The sequence below is a fragment of the Vipera berus genome, assembly GCF_964194415.1.
Source record: "Vipera berus genome assembly, chromosome: 2".
Lineage (NCBI taxonomy): Eukaryota > Metazoa > Chordata > Lepidosauria > Squamata > Viperidae > Vipera > Vipera berus.
In genome coordinates, this window is record NC_138203.1 from 205,499,653 (window position 1) to 205,512,760 (window position 13,108).

General features: G+C 38.2%; 1 protein-coding gene across 2 annotated transcripts in view; it reads right to left on the minus strand.

Annotated features, from left to right (window-relative positions):
- The window catches only part of MAPK9 (mitogen-activated protein kinase 9), a 49,325-nt gene that overhangs the window by 11,124 nt on the left and 25,093 nt on the right, over positions 1-13,108 (minus strand). For both annotated transcript variants that reach the window (XM_081320990.1, XM_081320991.1), the window contains exons 3-6: positions 12,917-13,046; positions 11,516-11,574; positions 2,377-2,515; positions 900-1,065 (exon numbers count right to left, since the gene is read on the minus strand). In XM_081320990.1, coding sequence (XP_081177116.1) covers positions 900-1,065; positions 2,377-2,515; positions 11,516-11,574; positions 12,917-13,046 — 494 coding nt within the window. The remainder of the gene's footprint in view (positions 1-899; positions 1,066-2,376; positions 2,516-11,515; positions 11,575-12,916; positions 13,047-13,108) is intronic.

The following is a 13,108-nucleotide window of genomic DNA, read 5'->3' on the forward strand; positions in this document are numbered from 1 at the left end:
TAAAAAGGTAAAGGTTCCCCCGCACATGCATGCTAGTCGTTTCCGACTCTAGGGGCCAGTGCTCATCTCCGTTTCAAAGCCGAAGAGCCAGCGCTTGTCCGAGGACGTCTCCGTGGTCATGTGGCCAAAATACACCCATAGAATTGAGTTTGGCTCACCCACAGATGGGCTGTTCTGCAAATATATATTGTAATACTTTTTAAAAGTACCCACATATCCTATATAATTCTACCAATAGAGCCAACCATGGATAAGCTGTATTTTCAAGCAAAATACTGTGAAAGATGCACCCATCTGTGGATAAGCCAATTGTGAAAATTAAAAAACACTTGGCTTATTCACAAGTGGCACTTTTTATCATTAACATTCCAATTTAGCATTTCAGAAAGTCAATTTTATCATTAGTTTTCATTCTGTACTCATGAAGATATTGCAGAAAGTTTCTGTCAACTATCACGGGTACAATAATCAAGGATAGAAGTCCCACTTTTACTGTAAGGAAGACGCAGGTACTTCCCAGAAAGTGTTGAGAACTAAAGTTGCATAATTGAGCAGCTGGGTCAAGTGTGGAACTGCTACTGGCCAAAACATTATCTCCTGTTACTAAAGCTACTTCCTACACTAGGCCAAAGCATGAAATCCTCTTCATTCCAGAGGGCTATTTAGTATCAATCGGTGAGTTGTCTCGCTTGCTATTATATTATGCCATCTCCATCTTCAAAAGAAAGACTCCTCCTCTGAACAAGCCTAGTAAAACTGACTCAGGTAATTACCTCACAGGGCAAGAAAACTAAGTTACAGTCTGAAACTAGTAGGCTTATGGTGAGACAGTGAAAAAACAGACAAATCTAATCATTGATCAAGTACTCCAAACATGTCACTTCTATCATGTAACTTACCATTCTCTTTGTATCCCATGCCAAGAATAACTTCTGGTGCTCTATAATATCGTGTTACTACATATGGGGTCATCATGAAATTAGTACATGCTGTTCTTGCAAGTCCAAAGTCAAGGATTTTGAGAGTACAATCTGATTTTACTACTATATTGCTGGGTTTTAAATCCTAAGGACAAAAAATGCATTCAGTTAAATGCTGAAAAAGTAGTGTAATCCTTAAAAGTCAGCACATTGTGCCAAATTATTAGTCTGCCATACATGACAAGCAAAACCTATTGATCAATTAATCACACTGAACAGGTGATGAAAGATGTCATGGATGCTTTCCAGCTGACTGAAAATTCCAATGAATCCTGCTCTCAGTTACCTCTATGCAAAAAGTTATTTGGAACTGAAACTTTAATCCCATTTTGCCTTAGCAGTGGCATATTTTCGACAGCTGGAAAAGTGCTTACACTTCTTTGTAAATTTATCTGGTGTTTAATGTTTACTAATAATACTGACAGCGTAGCCCACATTGAGTAACTCCCAAGTGAACACATTATTTTAAAAATAAATGTAAAAATAAGTGAGACATCCAGGTAGGCTATACAATCTTAAAATTATTAATCCTAATTCTGAATAAAATGACAGGTAACAGCTAAAAACATGCAGTAGTGGGTAGAGGCTAATTTGGGGGGGAGGGAAGACATTCTCTAAATTTCATCTTAAGAATTGGATGCCTTCAGAGATGGCTCCTATACCAGTACAATCAAAAAGCACCACCATCTTTTTCTACTTAGTGGATTCCCCTTTTCTGGAAGGAAAAAAGTAACTTATGGTGAGAAAATAGAGAGAGGGGTTACAGCAAATCAAACACGACAACATTTAGCTGTTGGTACATTTCTGTAAGGCGTGCTGATTCCATAATATTAGCATTATAAGCATACAACCATTATGAATTTAAATGCAGGTATCTAACAATATGTTTAAACTTCAAATATTTTCACTCTAGGGACATAACAGGAGGATGGACATATGTGACAATTAATGGACACAAGGTGGTGCTGCTTGCCATGAAGAAAAGAAAACAATGCAGACTCTCCTCAAGAAGCAAATAATTTGACTCTTATTATATATTTTAATATTACTCCTATAAGCTGTTGAGAGCCACATTTGGTTGGAGAACAGAATAAATAAATTGGGCAAAATACCTGTGCATTCTTCACCCTGATGTCAAAATCCAGAGATGAATAGCAAAGCAACAATATAGCTCTAAAAAAATCTTACCCAATTATATATTTTCATAAAACCATGGCAGATAAGATTCTTAGTAACAGTGCATCTAAGTAATCCCTGAAAATTAATGTCATTTTATACACTTTTGGTTTTTTGCATGGGAATATAAAATGATCTAGAGAAAGATTTTTAGAAGATATAGTCACAACAATGCAAAATAAAAGTCAATTAATAGTGTGATTATAACAGCACTACCTACTCTGTGGATGATACCAGCTGAATGAAGATGTTTGATCCCACACAACATCTGGTATAAAAGATAGGACATTCTTTCATGATCCAGCTCCATATGAATAACTTGGCATAAATTAGCATCCATCAATTCCATAACCAAATACCTGAAATATTTTTTTAAAAAAATAATTATCATCCATTCTATTTCATACACATTTTAAGCCATCAGTGTAATTTTTTCAACATAAAATAACTCCAGTACAATAAGTGAGAACACAGGCTTAAAATTATAGTATAGGTAGCCCTTGTTTAATTAACACAATTGAGACCAGCAACTCAGTCACTAAATGATGTGGTCTCTAAGTGAAATATCACATGACCATGACAGATTTCTGACATCATTTCCCATTTTTATCATTAAGTGAGAAAACACATGACCATGACCTGCAATTTTCCTTCTGGCTTCTCCATTGACTTTCCTTATTGGAAGCTGGCTGTGAAGCACACAAATTGCAAAAACATGACTGGAAAATGCTACCATATGACTTTCTAAGCCCCTGCTGATTGTAAGTGCAGGAATCTTGATCATATGATTACAGGGACCTTGTGATGGCCGTAGGTGTGAGGACTGATTGTACTTTTTCAGCAGCACAGTAACTTTGAATCATCGCTCTACAGGGTAGTCATTAAGCAAGGACTACCTGCATGCTTATGCAAAATCATTTTAATGAAGGATTGTCATAGAGTTTAACAGTCAGATATACACCTTTTTATTTTATTTTAAAATCAAATACAAAACATTTAGTAAAATGGAACAAAGAACAGAATATTACAATTAAAATGAAACAGTTGATTAAAGTGTTAAACTTTAAACCATTTAAACTTGAATCATTGAATTATTAATTTTTTTCCATAGCAACAACTCTGTTAGGTCAGGTGGGTCAAGAAATAAAGACTAGCCAAACTCACCCAATAAGCTTGAGTAGGCTAGCAGCTGGAACTTCCCAGTACCCATCCAATACCTTAACTATATGACATTAGCTTAAAATTTAATAAACCAGGAAAACAAAGTGGCAATAGAAGAGCGTATTGTAGCCCAGGTTTGAAGGGGGTCCTTGGTGATATCTGAGCATGGTTGTTTTCTTTCAGACCAAAACTAAATAACACCATCAGTGCTAGTAGGGAGGGCGGTTAGTATATACACTGAGAGCATATATACACTTCCCACTAGCACTGATGATGTTACTAGTTTGGATAATGAAACATCTGCAAGAAAACAACCAAGCTCAGAGGAAACAAGCTGAATTAAAAAAGCAACATATAATTCATGTGTAGCATAGCAAAATGCATTGTATCACAATAGCTCAATCAATTTTTCTGGGGTAAGGAAAATGGGGATCCAAAATGTCTTTTATAGTACTTTTGTGGACTAGTCTCCCACTAAAGACTGGAGTGACACCTATAGCATTAGCATTTCTGAAATAGGACAAGTCTTTTCTGGACAATGTTGAGAGAATTATTGGAGAGGTGCTGTCTGCTGTTACAGCTAAATTTATTATTGTTAGTTTCTGTTATACTCTGTATTTTTATTGTGGGTTTTTATTTTTATTTAATATGAGATAAGATAACCTTTATTGTCATTTTTTACTGTGGGTACACTGGCACATATTAAAAATGAAATTTTGTTGCCTGCTCTCAAAAGTGTACACATACATAACACACATATAAACATGCTATATACAACATATGTATATACAGTGGGACAAAAAAGTATTTAGTCAGCCACCAATTGTGCAAGTTCTCCCACTTTAAAAGATGAGAGAGGCCTGTAATTTTCATCATAGGTATACCTCAACTATGAGAGACAAAATGGGGGGAAAGAATCCAGGAAATCACATTGTAGGATTTCTAACGAATTTATTTGCAAATTATGGTGGAAAATAAATATTTGGTCAATAACAAAAGTTCATCTCAATACTTTGTTATATACCCTTTGTTGGCAATGACAGAGGTCAAACGTTTTCTGTAAGTCTTCACAAGGTTTGCACACACTGTTGCTGGTATTTTGGCCCATTCCTCCATGCAGATCTCCTCTAGAGCAGTGATGTTTTGGGGCTGTCGCTGGGCAACACGGACTTTCAATTCCCTCCAAAGGTTTTCTATGGGGTTGAGATCTAGAGACTGGCTAGGCCACTCCAGGACCTTGAAATGCTTCTTACGAAGCCACTCCTTTGTTGCCCGGGCGGTGTGTTTGGGATCATTGTCATGCTGAAAGACCCAGCCACGTTTCATCTTCAATGCCCTTGCTGATGGAAGGAGGTTTTCACTCAAAATCTCACGATACATGGCCCCATTCATTCTTTCCTTAAACGGATCAGTTGTCCTGGTCCCTTTGCAGAAAAACAGCCCCAAAGCATGATGTTTCCACCCCCATGCTTCACAGTAGGTATGGTGTTCTTTGGATGCAACTCAGCATTCTTTCTCCTCCAAACACGACAAGTTGAGTTTTTACCAAAAAGTTCTACTTTGGTTTCATCTGACCATATGACATTCTCCCAATCCTGTTCTGGATCATCCAAATGCTCTCTAGCAAACTTCAGACGGGCCCGGACATGTACTGGCTTAAGCAGGGGGACATGTCTGGCACTGCAGGATTTGAGTCCCTGGCAGCGTAGTGTGTTACTGATGGTAGCCTTTGTTACTTTGGTCCCAGCTCTCTGCAGGTCCCCCCGTGTGGTTCTGGGATTTTTGCTCACTGTTCTTGTGATCATTTTGACCCCACGGGGTGAGATCTTGCGTGGAGCCCAAGAACGAGGGAGATTATCAGTGGTCTTGTATGTCTTCCATTTTCTAATAATTGCTCCCACAGTTGATTTCTTCACACCAAGCTGCTTGCCTATTGCAAATTCAGTCTTCCCAGCATGGTGCAGGTCTACAATTTTGTTTCTGATGTCCTTCGACAGCTCTTTGGTCTTGGCCATAGTGGAGTTTGGAGTGTGACTGTTTGAGGTTGTGGACTGGTGACTTTTATACTGATAACAAGTTCAACCAGGTGCCATTCATACAGGTAACGAATGGAGGACAGAGGAGCCTCTTAAAGAAGAAGTTACAGGTCTGTGAGAGCCAGAAATCTTGCTTGTTTGTAGGTGACCAAATACTTATTTTACTGAGGAATGTACGAATTAATTCATTAGAAATCCTACAATGTGATTTCCTGGATTCTTTCCCCCCATTTTATCTCTCATAGTTGAGGTATACCTATGATAAAAATTACAGGCCTCTCTCATCTTTTTAAGTGGGAGAACTTGCACAATTGGTGGCTGACTGAATACTTTTTTGTCCCACTGTACCTACACCTTTACATATAAGTACATATAAACATTAATCACTGTCCATCTTGAATACATAGCGAAAAGAGGAAGCTTGAGAGTTCACAAAGTTAATACTGTATGGAACAAAACTGTGACTGAATCTGGATATTCTGCTTCGGATACCACGAAGCCTCCTCCCACAAGGTAACAAGGAAAACAGATCTGTAGCATCCCAGACAATCCTGCGGACCCAGCTTAAGCAACATTTATATGCTAAGTCGTGGATAGAAGGGAGGGAATTACGAATAATCTTTTCTGCCATCCTCACCACTCTCTGCACCACCTTCCTGTATGAAGCAGTGATGCTTCCAAACCAGACTGTGATGCAATATGATAGGATGCTCTCGATCGTTCCTCTATAGAAAGTGGTAGGGAGAGGGGAAGGAAGATGCACTTTTCACATGGTATGCATGTGAGGAGCTGCTGTCCCCGCTTCACCAGTGTCTCGCTGTTGAGTGACCAAACCAGCCTACTCGTTAGCTCCACACCCAGAAATATGAAGCTGTTAACCATCTCCACAAGTCAATCATTTATACATAGAGGAGTGGGGTTGTGCCTTCCTTTTCTGAAATGAACAATTATCTCTTTAGTTTTTCCAACGTTTAAAACTAGGCTGTTTTTCTTACACCAGTTCAGTCCTCCTTGTCATCTTGAATATGGCCCACTACTGTTGTATCGTTCACATACTTAATATGAGAGTTCTTTGGATAACAACTACAGAAGATTAGATAGATAGATAGATAGATGATAGATAGATAGATAGATAGATAGATAGATAGATAGATAGATAGATAGATAGATAGATAGATAGATAGGACAGACAGACAGACAGACATAGACAGATAGACAGACATATTTTTAAAATTGGCATGTTGTCCATAACAAAGTAGAGTATAGTTAAAACAAGAATGTGAACTATATAGGACTTCCGGGTGGCAAGGCTCCATTGATGGCGGTCATTTTTGACCGTCAGCCTCGCTGTTCCGTTTAAACTGCGAAAACAGCAACAATCAGCTGTTTCGCGGTTTGGGAATCCCCCCTTCGGGAGAAGAGGGGGATGAGCATTCAGGTAGAGGTAGAGCTCCCCTAGACCCCCAGAACTTAATCTGGGGGTTGAAGGGTAAGAGCTCCCTCGGAGCCTGAATTAACTCCGGACTCGGGGACTCTTCTGTTTCAAGGGTTGAAACAGAACAGGACGCTGCAACCATCCCTGCTTTCAACATTGTACTTTGGATTACTTGGACGCAGGCAGAGCTGAGTGGAAGAATACAGAAACAGCAAGTATATGATCTTTAACTTCGGTTTAACTTAAAAGAAGGGGAGGAAGATGGCGCCGGAATAACTTCTGAGAGAAAGCGTGAAGAACAAAAGAATAAGTAAAATAAAATAAAAGCAAGGGGGAAGACAGAAAGTGTATTTTTAAAAGTTGTAAAAGACTTTGTTTAAAACATCTGAAGTTGGCTTAAAAGTGATTTAAAAGACTTTGCTATTTGACAGTGAAGCAACAGTTGCAATTAGTGCGGAAAAGTGAAAGTGAGAAACGAAAGTTAATTGGGTGTTAATATACAGAAGATATTTAAGAAAAAGATAAGGTTATTCTTATTGGGTATTATTACTCCCCTTCATGGATTACTGCCTTGTCGTGGCGAAGGGGCTTGCGTAATTCAATGAAGCTATGAGCTATGCCGTGCAGGGCCACCCAAGACAGACAGGTCATAGCAGAGAGTTCTGACAAAACGTGATCCACTGGAGAAGGAAATGGCAAACCACTCCAGTATCTTTGCCATGAAAACCCTATGGACAGTACCAAAAGGCAAAACGATATGACGCTGGAAGATGAGCCCCTCAGGTCGGAAGGCGTCCAATATGCTACTGGGGAAGAGCAGAGGGCTAGTACTAGTAGCGCCAGAAAGAATGAAGCGACTGGGCCAAAGCCGAAAGGACGCTCAGCTGTGGATATGTCTGGTGGTGAAAGGAAAGTCCGATGCTGTAAAGATTTTTTCTCCATAGGAACCTGGAATGTAAGATCCATGAATCAAGGAAAACTGGACGTGGTCAAACAAGAGATGACAAGACTGAACATTGACATCTTAGGTATCAGCGAACTAAAATGGACAGGAATGGGTGAATTTAATTCAGATGACCATCAGGTATACTACTGTGGGCAAGAATCCTTCAGAAGAAATGGAGTAGCCTTCATAGTCAATAAAAGAGTAGGAAAAGCAATACTGGGATACAATCCTCAAAATGACAGAATGATCTCAGTTCGAATCCAAGGCAAACCATTCAATATCACAGTAGTCCAGGTCTGTGCCCCAACCACCAGTGCTGAAGAGGATGAAATTGACCAGTTCTATGAAGCACTACAGCACCTTACAGAACTAACACCAAAAAATGATGTTCTTATCATCATGGGGGATTGGAATGCTAAAGTAGGAAGCCAAAAGATAACTGGAATAACAGGCAAGTTTGGCCTTGGAGTGCAAAATGAAGCAGGGCACAGGCTGATAGAATTCTGTCAAGAGAATACGATGGTCATAGCAAACACTCTTTTCCAACAACCCAAGAGACGGCTTTACACATGGACATCACCAGACGGTCAACACAGAAATCAGATTGACTATATGCTCTGCAGCCAAAGATGGAGAAGCTCTATACAGTCAGTAAAAACAAGACCAGGAGCTGACTGTGGCTCAGACCATGAGCTTCTCCTTGCAAAGTTTAGGCTTAAACTGAAGAAAGTAGGGAAAAGCACTAGGCCACTCAGGTATGAATTAAATCATATCCCTGTTGAATATACAGTAGAGGTGACAAATAGATTTAAGGAATTAGATCTGATAGACAGAGTGCCTGAAGAACTATGGACAGAGGTTCGCGACATTGTACAACAGGTAGCAACCAAAACCATCCCAAAGAAAAAGAAATGCAAGAAAGCAAAATGGCTGTCTGAGGAAGCTTTGCAAATAGCTGAGGAAAGGAGGGAAGCGAAAGGCAAGGGAGAAAAAGAAAGATACACCCAATTGAATGCAGAATTCCAGAGAATAGCTAGAAGAGATAAGAATGCCTTCTTAAATGAACAGTGCAAAGAAATAGAAGAAAATAATAGAATAGGGAGGACCAGAGATCTTTTCAAGAAAATTGGAGAAATGAAGGGAACGTTTAATGCAAAAATGGGCATGATAAAGGACCAAAATGGCAGGGACCTAACAGAGGCAGAAGAGATTAAGAAGAGGTGGCAAAATTACACAGAAGAACTATACAAGAATGAGCTTAACGTCCCTGATAATCACAATGAGGTGGTCACTGACCTCGAGCCAGACATCCTAGAATGTGAAGTGAAGTGGGCCTTAGAAAAGCTGAGCAACAACAAAGCTAGTGGAAGTGACAGTATTCCAGCTGAGCTATTCAAAATCTTAAAAGACAATGCAGTAAAAGTGCTACACTCAATTTGCCAGCAAATTTGGAAAACTCAACAATGGCCACAGGATTGGAAAAGATCAGTTTACATTCCAATTCCAAAGAAAGGCAGTGCCAAAGAATGTTCAAACTATCGCACCATTGCACTCATTTCTCATGCTAGTAAAGTCATGCTTAAAATCCTACAAGCTAGACTTCAGCAGTATGTGGATCGAGAACTACCAGAAGTGCAGGCAGGATTTCGAAGAGGCAGAGGAACTAGAGATCAAATTGCCAACATACGCTGGATCATGGAGAAAGCTAGGGAGTTCCAGAAAAACATCTACTTCTGCTTCATTGACTATGCTAAAGCCTTTGATTGTGTGGATCATAACAAACTGTGGCAAGTTCTTAAAGAGATGGGAGTACCAGACCATCTTATTTCTCTCTTGAGAAACCTATATGCGGATCAAGAAGCAACAGTGAGAACTGGACACGGAACCACTGATTGGTTCAAAATTGGGAAAGGAGTCCGGCAAGGCTGTATACTGTCGCCCTGCCTATTTAACTTATATGCAGAGCACATCATGAGAAAGGCAGGGCTAGATGAATCAAAAGTTGGAATTAAGATTGCCGGAAGAAATATCAACAACCTAAGATACGCAGATGATACCATTCTAATGGCAGAAAGTGAAGAAGAACTAAAGAGCCTCTTGTTGCGGGTGAAGAAGGAGAGTGCAAAACTTGGGTTGAAACTTAACATTAAGAAAACCAAGATCATGGCATCTGGCCCTCTCAATTCCTGGCAAATAGATGGGGAAGAAATGGAGGTAGTGACAGATTTTATTTTCCTTGGCTCCAAGATCACTGCAGATGGGGACTGTAGCCAAGAAATTAAAAGACGCTTGCTCCTGGGGAGGAAAGCCATGGCAAATCTAGACAGCACACTAAAAAGCAGAGACATCACCCTGTCAACAAAAGTGCGTATAGTCAAGGCTATGGTCTTCCCAGTTGCAATGTATGGCAGTGAAAGTTGGACCATAAGAAAGGCTGAGCGCCAAAGAATTGAGGCCTTTGAACTGTGGTGCTGGAGAAGACTCCTGCGAGTCCCTTGGACTGCAAGGCGATCAAACCGGTCAGTCCTAGAGGAGATCAACCCTGACTGCTCTTTAGAAGGCCAGATCCTGAAGCTAAAACTCAAATACTTTGGCCACCTAATGAGAAGGAAGGACTCACTGGAGAAGAGCCTAATGCTGGGAAAGATCGAGGGCAATAGAAGAAGGGGACGACAGAGAATGAGGTGGCTGGATGGAGTCACTGAAGCAGTAGGCGTGAGCTTAAATGGACTCCAGAAGATGGTAGAGGACAGGAAGGCCTGGAGGAATGTTGTCCATAGGGTCGCGATGGGTCGGACACGACTTCGCAGCTAACAACAACATTATTACTGATTGTACTGTTATAGAAACTAAGTTGATGTTGAATTTAATAACGGCAGCAAGACTTTTGGTTTCGCAATATTGGAAGAAGGAGGAACTGCCTACTATAGAAGAGTGGACTTTAAAAGTTTCAAACTTGGCAGAAATGGCAAAAATTTCAGCATACCTGAAAGAACAATTGCAACAGAGATATATTTCGGAATGGAGAAGATGGATTGAATATATTCAGAATAAATATGGGATTAAAAAATTTCATCTAGCATATGAATGAATATTAGAATTATAAGATGTACTATTATTTACCTATGTATAAGGGGAGTTAAAGTGCGATAGGATTTAAAGTGTATTCACAGTTGGTTAGCATATTTTAGTTTAAGCCTGTTAGAGGCAATACCCTGCTTTCAGCTCTGGGAAGTCGCGGGGAAGGGGGGATGTGGGGGGGAGGGGGAGGGATGGAGTATACTTAAAACGTACTGTAAAACTTTTCAATTAAAAAAAAAGAATGTGAACTATATACCAAACAGGTTATTGTACCCCCAAAATCAGTTCCAATATGCACTTTAATGAGAAGAATCACTTGTCTTATTACTATTCTTAGCTGAAATTTATATAGACAGTGAAGAAATCTGGAATATATGGAAAAGCTAAAATATTTCATTTTGCCCAGTTTGTGTTAATGGAAATTTTTTCAGTGTCATTGCAACTTCGAATGGTCACTAAACGAGAACTACTTGTATCTTTAACAATTAGGTTTAATAAACATTAAAATAAAAATGAACAAATTAGATAGACAAATTAGACAGACAGACACACACACACACACATACACACACACATATACATTTCTCATATTTACTGAAAGATCATTAAGGGTACAGTAGGAAGCATCGTATGTTCAGGTAATTGTTGGTCAAAATGTATATTTATGAAAAAACAATAAATTAAAAAAAAATAAACTTACACATCTTGAAATTCTTCTAATGACTTCTGTGGTGTAAATACATTTAATAGACTAATTATCTGTAAAACCAGAAGTTAGAGAGAAATAAACAAAATTAGCACAATCACAAAATTGCACGATGATGATGTAATAACCAGATCATTCAGAATGTTAATATGAAACATTCTGGGAGTGCTAAGATCAAAGAATATTACAGTATAATTATTCTAAAATACTGAAGTAAAAATGCAGAATAATCAAGTATGTATGAGTTTGGGGGAGTAAGTGTCACAAAACCATAAAGAGCAGTGAAGATGTTATTGTCTAAACCTATTTTAATAAATTTATAGAAATATTGGTTGCAAATTTATGAAGCAAGTCAATGGACCATCATTCCACTTTCAGCAATGTCTGGCAAAATTAATATATATGGTAAATAGATTTTTATGAAAAATTTGAATGTTTTTAGTTTCTTCTAATATAATAATAGAACTTCTATGTTTTAACAATATTATCTCAATTTCTTATATATAGTTTTATATGGCTGCACTGAACATATAATTATATCTGAAATTTTACAGTTGAAGTACATATTAAAGAAAAAAAACATTTCAAACAGCTTTCACAGTAATTTATTACAAAGTGAAACAAAAGCTAAGGTAAATAAAATTATTTTCAGGATAATAAATTATACACATTTCTCACCTTAAAGAAAGCAATTTCTATAATCATCATATTTCCTTAATGTTGGTAAAAGGTTTTAATGCAAACTATTAAGATTTGCTCCATTACATTATCTTCAGACTGTAATGACAACTGACAGATACATTTACTCCAAAACTATAATCTGAATGTTTCCTGATATTCTACTAACAATCCAATCTACAAATATTATTAAGCATTAAACTTCTGTCCTTTTTTTTTCTTTGATGCTTTCAAGTCAGAGTTAACTCCTAGCAAGTGCATAGACAATCCCTGCAGTTTTTAGGGCAAGATTTCAGAAGTGGTTTGCCATTGCTTGCTTTCTAGGGTTGAGAGAGAACGACTAGCTCAAGCTTTTTATTAGCCACATATAAAAGCTTACTTGTATAATTTCACACATCAGTATAATCAATCTTTACAAAGGTACAGTAAACACGGTAAGCTATATGCTATTAAAAATATTAAAATAAATGAAAATTACCAACAATGTAATTCAAGCTGCTATACTAACATGCCGTATCAGTAATTATGCCAAATCAGCCTAATGCAAGAAATGGTTGAAAATTCTTCAATAAAAACATATGAAGGAAAATATTGACACTACTGTTAAATATTTACCACATTCCCAGATTATTTATCCATCCATAACATTATTTGGTAGTCATGTGATTTCAATATACAATACATATTTTCAATATACGCTATATTAAATTTACTCACATTTTTGTGATTCACACACTTCAGCAGCACTAGCTCTCTATAAGCTCGCTTTGCATGGGTTTGATTCTGAAAAGGGCGACTCAGCTTCTTTACAGCAACATTTATTCCAAGGACGGTATCAAATGCAGCACTGAAAGATTGAAGCAGCAACATTCTAACTCAGGTTCTTTGAAAATAAGGCTAATGTACACA